Source organism: Otolemur garnettii, unplaced genomic scaffold (genome assembly GCF_000181295.1).
Source record: "Otolemur garnettii isolate 467f Iridium unplaced genomic scaffold, OtoGar3 scaffold00151, whole genome shotgun sequence".
Taxonomy (NCBI): Eukaryota; Metazoa; Chordata; class Mammalia; order Primates; family Galagidae; genus Otolemur; species Otolemur garnettii.
Genome location: NW_003852546.1, coordinates 1157222 through 1164596, shown reverse-complemented (window position 1 = coordinate 1164596; position 7375 = coordinate 1157222). Strand labels below are relative to the sequence as shown.

Genomic DNA, 7375 nt, shown 5'->3' with positions numbered 1-7375 from the left:
AAAAAAAAAAAAAGATGTTTGTAAAATACATCAGAAGTAGGGGAGGAGGGATAGAGAGGAACATTAGGAAGGGGAGCAATGTTGCTATTGCAACCTACCTGTTCCTCCCTTCAACCCTTTCAGATGTCCACGTGTGGGCAACTGTCCCCATGGCCCACATACACCAGTGGCCAGACTATTTTGCAAAATCGAAAACCCTGTTCTGATGACCACCGGAAACGATCAAGGTAACCCAGGGTCAGCCATGGGCTAGCTGGTACAGACCAGGGACTGGTCCAGGAGACAGGGCAGGGGAGTGTACTATCCCAGACAGAGGGTACAAGGGCCCTGCAGGATGCTTGTCACATATCAGCCCACCATCCCCTGCAGTAGCTGGCGCCAGCAGTCCATTGGCATTGCCAAGCCCAGGTACCTAGAGCAGCTGGAAAACTACCTACGCAAGGAGCTCCTCCTGGTGGAACTGGGCAAAGACTCTGCACAGGAGCTGAGGCTGCAGGTCAGAGCCATAGAATAAACATGGGAAGGGAAGGGGGAAGGGGGGAAGAAACTTCATCTACCAGGACTGTGTACCTGAAACCTTCAGAGGAGACTGGCCCTTCCCAGCTCTCTGAGTCTCCCTATCCAAAGAGAATCATATCCAATAAAAAAGCCTATGTGCAGGCATGGCCATAGTGTGGAACTCAAACTCTCCTAAGTCTTGAGTTTTCCTCATCTAAGTCAGGTGGACTGGATACTGTGCCCACTCCCCTTCAGTTCTGCAATCCGCAGCATCCAAGTTGGGTCATTGAAAGTCAGTGGATGGAACCTGCATCCTAGCAGTTGGGCCAGCAGGGGTCATATAGTGTCTACCTGCCACCCCAAACTTAAGGAACTAGCTTGACACATGAAGAGAGAGAGAGGTTTAGATGCAGCCCAGATTCTGGCAAAACTGAAGGAGCAAATCACCAAATCATCTCAGATGGAGGTGATGATAGGGAATCCCTAACTTCTGACTTAGTTACTGACTGATACATTTACTGAGTGCTGGCTGTGTGCCAGGCCCTGGGCTGGGGTTTCACATACAGTCTCCCAAGTAGAAGGTACCTCACGAACAAGGAAGCAGAAGCTTGGAGAAGGTGCACCACCATGACATGGTGGGGATTCAAACTCAGGGCTAATTCTGGGGCCTGTACTCCGGTAAGCAATGCTGCCCCCAAAACTTCCTATGTGTCCAAGGGGGCAGGAGACCACACCTGTACTTGGAGGTCAGAATGCAAGGCTAGAACCTTCCATATCCTCCTGCTCCCACGGAGCTTTAAGATGGGGAGAGAATGCAAGTGAGTGGCCAACTGATGCATTGGAAGGCAAGAGGCTGGCTGGTTACCTGGAGACACAGGGAGGGTGGTGGCCAAAGTGGGAGGTCTTGCCTTTGGAGCCCTTTGTGCAGAAGGTATAGGAACAGGCCTCAAACATAGCACCAGGAGAGGCCTCCAGAGCACTGCCCTGTGGCGCTATGGCACTGTGAGGGACCCAGGTGGTACCTGAGGTATTTACTTGAATATAGGTGACCTGGCAGATTCATGCAGAAACACTTCTAAGCCCAATAAAAAAAATCACCATGCTGAGGCTGGTGGCTATAGGCCAGGAGGTGACCAGTTTTACTTTTTTGCCAGCCTTACAGAGAGATCTTTGAGTTTTTCATAGAGGACTTCAAAACATACAAGCCATTACTTTCCTCCATCAAGAATGCATACGAGGTGATGTTAGGTAAGAATGTAGCTCTCAGCTCGGCGCCTGTGGCTCAAGTGGCTAAGGCGCCAGCCACACACACCTAAGGTGGTGGGTTCAAATTCAGCCTGGGCCACCAAACAACAATGACGGCTACAACCAAAAAATAGCTGGGCGTTGTGGCAGGTGCCTGTGGTCCCAGCTACTTGGGAGGCTGAGGCAGGAGACTCGCTTGAGCCTAGGAGTTGGAGGTTGCTGTGAGCTGTGATGCCACAGCACTCTACCCAGGGTGACAGCTTGAGGCTCTGTCTCAAGAAAAAAAAAAAGAATGTAGCTCTCCTCTTAGGCCCATCCTGGAAGGGGCAGAGAGGATCTTATTCTGACTTTCTGGGGCTCCAAAGCAGGACTGGAGCGTCTACCAACTGGGCCTCAAAGTCACCAAGCCCTGCTCAGCCTTTTTTTGCACACACTGTTCTGTGATAGGGCACCCCAGGACACATGACAACTTCCATCCTCAAGCAGCATGATGGGGCAGTGTCTGTAGGAAATAGCATGAACCCCATGAGAGAGTGAGTACCTCTGGAAAGTTAGTAGTTTTCCCACCAGACTTCGGAGGTGCAGAAATGTACAATTGCAGGACTGAAAGTTGTAGGGGAGACCCCAGTCTTCATCTGAACTCTGTCCCTTATTTAAAAGCAAGTGCAGGATGGCGCCTATAGCACAAAGAGTAGGGAGTTGGCACCATATACCAGGTGTGGCGGGTTCAAGCCCAGCCCCAACCAAAAACTGCAAAAAAAAAAAAAAAAAAAAGCAAGTGCAGGAAGGCCTAAAACAGGGACCACGGCTTTGAATGAAGCATGGTTAGATGCCTGGAGTTTGCACATGCTGCAGCCACTCACCCATTGACCTTAGGGTCTGTTTCCTGGCTGTTCCCCATGGCTCTGAATGAACTCTCCTACCTGTCTCTGCTTAGCCCACCAAAGGGAGAAGATTAGGGCTCTGGAACCCCTAAAGGCCAAACTTATTACTGTGAATGAGGACTGCAATGAGCGGATCCTGGCCATGAGGGCTGAGGAGAAACACGAGATCTCCATGCTCAAGAAAGAAAAGATGAAGTTGCTAAAACTCATTGACAAAAAGAATGAGGAGAAGATCTCATTGCAGAGCGAGGTAAATGGAAGTGGTGTGATGACTCAAGTCCCTGAATTCCTGCCACCCCACACCATAGGAGTGACCTTGAGGTCTTGGACACTGAAGTGACTCCCAGGCCATTACACCCTCTGCCTGGAATAACACATTAAGCCACCCACCCTCCAGAGCCCCTGGTTCCTCAACCCCATGCCCTCCTGCTTGGCTCATCCTTGGTTCTATATGGCCCAAGTGCCAGCACTTTCCCTGCGGGAGGAATTGTTACTGGGTTCTCAAGGATGGCCAATCTTCTTCCTCCACCTTTCCTGTTCCCAGACCCTGATGGGCTACCAGCATCCATCCCATGTCTTGTGGTGACTAGCTACATACAAGAGTCCAGAGGCAGCCCCTGATCACACAGCCACCTTCCCAACAGGTGAAGAAACTGAGGAAGAACTTGGCTGAGGAGTACCTGCACTACCTCAGCGAGCGAGATGCCCGCAAGATCCTCATTACGGACCTGAATGAGTTGCGGTACCAGCGGGAGGACATGTCATTAGCCCAGTCCCCAGGTAAGTCCAAGACAGGGTTCTCTCCTCCTCAGAGTTGCTGGATGAAAGTCTTGCTCTCACTAGTCACTTTCATTCATTCAACATTCCTACTACCTGCTCATTGCATGCCCACTCATGGTGGGAAATATCCCTTCTACCACCTGGGGCTGCAGATCTTGAGTTGGACTGAGAATTGTAAGAACATTGCTAGCAGCTGAGGCAGCCTGGACTTCCTGTGGGCTGGACAGGCCTGGTACCCCATGTCTTGGGCTTTTCTTAAGCCTGAAACTGTAGGCTTAAGCAGACCCAGGGAATCCCAACCAGGGAGGGCAGAGGGCGTCAGGCATCCCCTGAGGGATACTCAACCCAGCCCTGGGTTCTAGACCCTAGAGTCAGGGTGATATAGGCTGATGGGACCCTGGCAGGTGTCTGGGGGGAGGACCCCGTGAAGTTAACACTGGCTCTGAAGATGACTCGGCAAGACCTGACCCGTACACAGATGGAACTCAACACCATGAAGGCCAACTTTGGAGATGTGGTACCCAGGAGGGACTTTGAAATGCAGGAGAAGACCAACAGGGATCTTCAGGAGCAGGTGCTGGTGGGCAGATAGGGCTAGGCTGGGTAGAGCAGGGTCATGCAGGTGGGCAGCTAGGACCAATCACCTTGTCCTCAGCTGGACACCCTGAGAGCTGATTATGAGGAGGTACGTAAGGAGCATGATCTGCTGCTGCAGTTGCACATGAACACACTGAAGGAACGCGACCAGTACTTTGCTGAGCTGCAGGAGATCCAGCGCACCTCCACCCCACGGCCTGACTGGACTAAGTGCGAAGGTAAGGATGACCATTGTGGCCCCAAGGCCTGCTGAAGCACATGGTCTGGACTCCAGCTCCCTCTCCCCACATGCAGAAGTGGTGGCTGGGGGCGCAGAGCGTTGGCTACTGTTGACTGAGGGCAAGAACAGTGACCAGTTGGTGGATGTGCTCCTGGAGGAGATTGGCGAGGGACTGCTACGGGGGAAAGACTTCTTTTCTGGTCTGGTAGGGGAGTCCCCAGGAGGGAGGCTTAGGACCAGAGTTAGGACAACCATGCCTTGCTGCTAGAGACTAGGCAGGGGTCCTCAAACTTTTTAAAAAGGGGGCCAATTCACTGTCCCTCAGACTGTTGGAGGGCCAGACTGCAGGCCCTGGGATGAGTTGGCTGCTAAGCAGGACAGGCAATGGCAGCAAAAATGCCAGAAGGCCTGATAAATGTCCTAGGTGGGCTGCATGTGGCCTGTGGGCCATAGTTTGAGGACACCTGGACTAGAGCTTTGGGGGGAACCATGTGGGGCTCTTCCCTACATGAGGTTAGGACAGCAGATGGGCCCAGAGATGAGCTAATGCCCTTCCCTTCTAGGGCTATGGGGAATCTGTCCCCTCTTTCCTTCGGTTTGATGGTCCTGTGGAGAACAAGAAGCCAACCAGGAAGCAAGTGATAGAGGTCCTCAAAGATGCCTGGAAGGAACGTATTGCAGAGGAGGAGGTCAGATCTCACAAGCCATGTTGGCCTGATGTGGCTTTCAGATCCCAGAGTATTCCAAGGGGCCCCCTCAAGGTTCCAGGGAGGAGGGAGGCAGGCCAACCTACCCTGGGGCAGGCTGACCAAGCATCCCATCCTACAGAAAGAGAAGTTTCAAGACTTCTTCTTTAATTTTCTGGAGCGTCGCTTTGGGACCAGTGATGCCATGGCCTGGGCATACACCATTTTTGAAAATATCAAACTATTTCGCTCCAACGAGGTCATGAGTCACTTCTATGCAGTCTTAATGGGAAAGGTAAGCTTGGGCCTGGCTTCCCACTTGTTTCCCTTCAGGAGACAGAGAGGGGCCAGCATAGCCCAGATCTGCCCCGACCACTCCAGGAAGCAAGTTAGTGAATGCATTTCTCCCTGTAGACAAATGAAAGTATGCATGTCAAGCATTTGGAGACAGTAACCCAGCTGCTGAAGGAGATGACAAATGTTGACAGTCAAAATGAGGGGATAATAACCATAGAGCAATTCAGGTGAGAGACCAGTCCAGGCCACCTTGAATGTCTGTCCAACATATCTGGCCAAGATCTTAGGCCACAGCCTCAATACTCACTGCCCTTTTTGAACATGAGGTAAATGGGTGGGCAGGCCTCAGCAGGCCCCTGTTGGCTCTCATGTCTTCCCACAGCACAGTCCTCAAGAATACCTTCCCCCTCAAGAAGGAAGAGAAAATTCAGGAGCTGATGGAGGCAGGGGGCTGGCATTCCGATGGCACCAGTGCAGATGTGCTCAGCTACCGCTCATTATTTATGGAGGTTGGTGGGTTGGTCCAGGAACTTGCCTAATCCCTATGCTAGCCTTGTCTGGAACCTAGCCAATGTGCTGTCACTGATTGGGGCCCTTCCCAGGATGAGGAAGGCCGGCGTGAGCCCTTTGTGCGAAAGGTGTGGGAACAATACCTAGAGGAAAAGGATGAGTACTTACAGGAGATAAAGCAGGAGCTGGGCATGGAAACGTGAGTGACCTTGGGCCCCTCAGACCAACTCATCCACAGTGAATCACCAGTCACCCCTAATCATTGCAAAGGGTGACACTTTAAGCCCCTGTGCACTGAGCATGCAACTGTTCAAGCTGGCAGAAGGGAGGGCACCTGGGAATATGAGGCACATGGAAGAGAGATTGAGGCCTGTCTCTCTTTTCTTGTGGCACAGCTATGATTTGGTGACCCTATCCAAGCTGCGTGGGGCCTTAATGAGCAACGACCCCAGCCTGGACAAGCAGACTATGAATACTTATATCAGCCAGGCCTTCCAGCTCTCTGAGTCAGAACTGCCAGAGGAGGGTAACGAGAAGGAAGAGACCATTGCGGTACAGCTCCAGTTGATACTGGACCGGCTTCATGTGGTTGACATAAGGCGCATAGGGCCAAGAGAGCAAGAGCCTGCAAGCTAGGATTGCTGTGGGCAACCTGAGTGCTCCAGTATACTGTTCCTCCCTGATCTTAGTATAAAATTGTTTATCTGAACCTACGCCATTCTCCAGGCTATGCTGGGGAGTTGGGGGGAGGAGGATACGTCTTCCCTGGGTAGCCCCAAGATATGTACCAAAATGCAGAATATTCTGTTGTAATACTTTATTGATGCTGAGGAGTAAGGAAAAGACCTAGAGGAGTAAGTAACACTAAGGGGCCTCAGGTTGGGGACAGGGCAAGTGCTGAGGCCTGGCCACTACTGGGCAGGGAAGACAGAGTTGCCACTGAATGCACAAGGGATGAGCAGCTGCCTATACTCCAGGGGCAGATGCTGCTCCACAAGCACGTGCAGTGAGACTTGATCAGTGACCAGGCCCTGCCTGCAGCAGAGGAAGAAAAGGACAGATGAAATTGGCGCCAGCATACTCACCCTTAGAACCTCCCCCTCCTACCCTCTCACCGTCGCATCAGCAGTTCCAGGTCCTCTGGTTTTACAGTCCTGCGGCCAGCATGGGCAGCAAATACCTCCAGATCATCGCACAGATGCTGGAAAAACTTATCTAGGCTGCCAAGGTTGGGATAGAGCAGACTCAACAGTCTGTTCAGGACTTATGGGGTTCTTCTTCCCACCCCAGGTGTCTAGGACTCACCACTTCTCTACTATCTCAAGAGACTTCTTCTCCATGGGCATCTTAGCACAGAAGCTGAAGAGTTTCGTGTAGTGGCTCAGTCCAGTCTTATAGGGATCTTGACGGGGTCTGGGGCCAGTGGTTCGGGGCCTAGGGGGATGTCTGGCCAACTGAGGCTCCATAGGCTCTGAAGGTAAACTGGGGGCAGGAGTGGACAGAGGCAGCTGAACTACTTACTGTTTTGTTTTGTTTTTTGAGACAGAGCCTCAAGCTATCCCCCTGGGTAGAGTGCCGTGGCATCACGGCTCACAGCAACCTCCAACTCCTAGGCTTAAGCGAGTCTCCTGCCTCCGCCTCCCAAGTAGCTGGGACTA

General features: G+C 52.1%; 2 protein-coding genes across 2 annotated transcripts in view; one reads left to right on the top strand and one right to left on the bottom strand.

Annotated features, from left to right (window-relative positions):
• Positions 1-37: 37 nt before the first annotated feature.
• TSNAXIP1 (translin associated factor X interacting protein 1) lies at positions 38-6400 on the top strand. The gene is made up of 14 exons (XM_023518903.1): positions 38-227; positions 370-496; positions 1653-1746; positions 2681-2877; positions 3272-3407; positions 3812-3981; positions 4063-4222; positions 4299-4429; positions 4788-4913; positions 5053-5205; positions 5325-5434; positions 5590-5716; positions 5810-5916; positions 6113-6400. The coding sequence occupies exons 1-14, from the start codon at positions 79-81 to the stop codon at positions 6351-6353; spliced, it is 2028 nt and encodes a 675-aa protein (XP_023374671.1). The 5' UTR covers positions 38-78; the 3' UTR covers positions 6354-6400.
• Positions 6401-6628: 228 nt separating this feature from the next.
• Positions 6629-7375, bottom strand: part of CENPT (centromere protein T) — a 4863-nt gene continuing 4116 nt past the window's right edge. Inside the window, exons 9-11 of the mRNA XM_012811112.2 lie at positions 7023-7199; positions 6833-6937; positions 6629-6752 (exon numbers count right to left, since the gene is read on the bottom strand). Coding sequence (XP_012666566.1) covers positions 6629-6752; positions 6833-6937; positions 7023-7199 — 406 coding nt within the window. The remainder of the gene's footprint in view (positions 6753-6832; positions 6938-7022; positions 7200-7375) is intronic.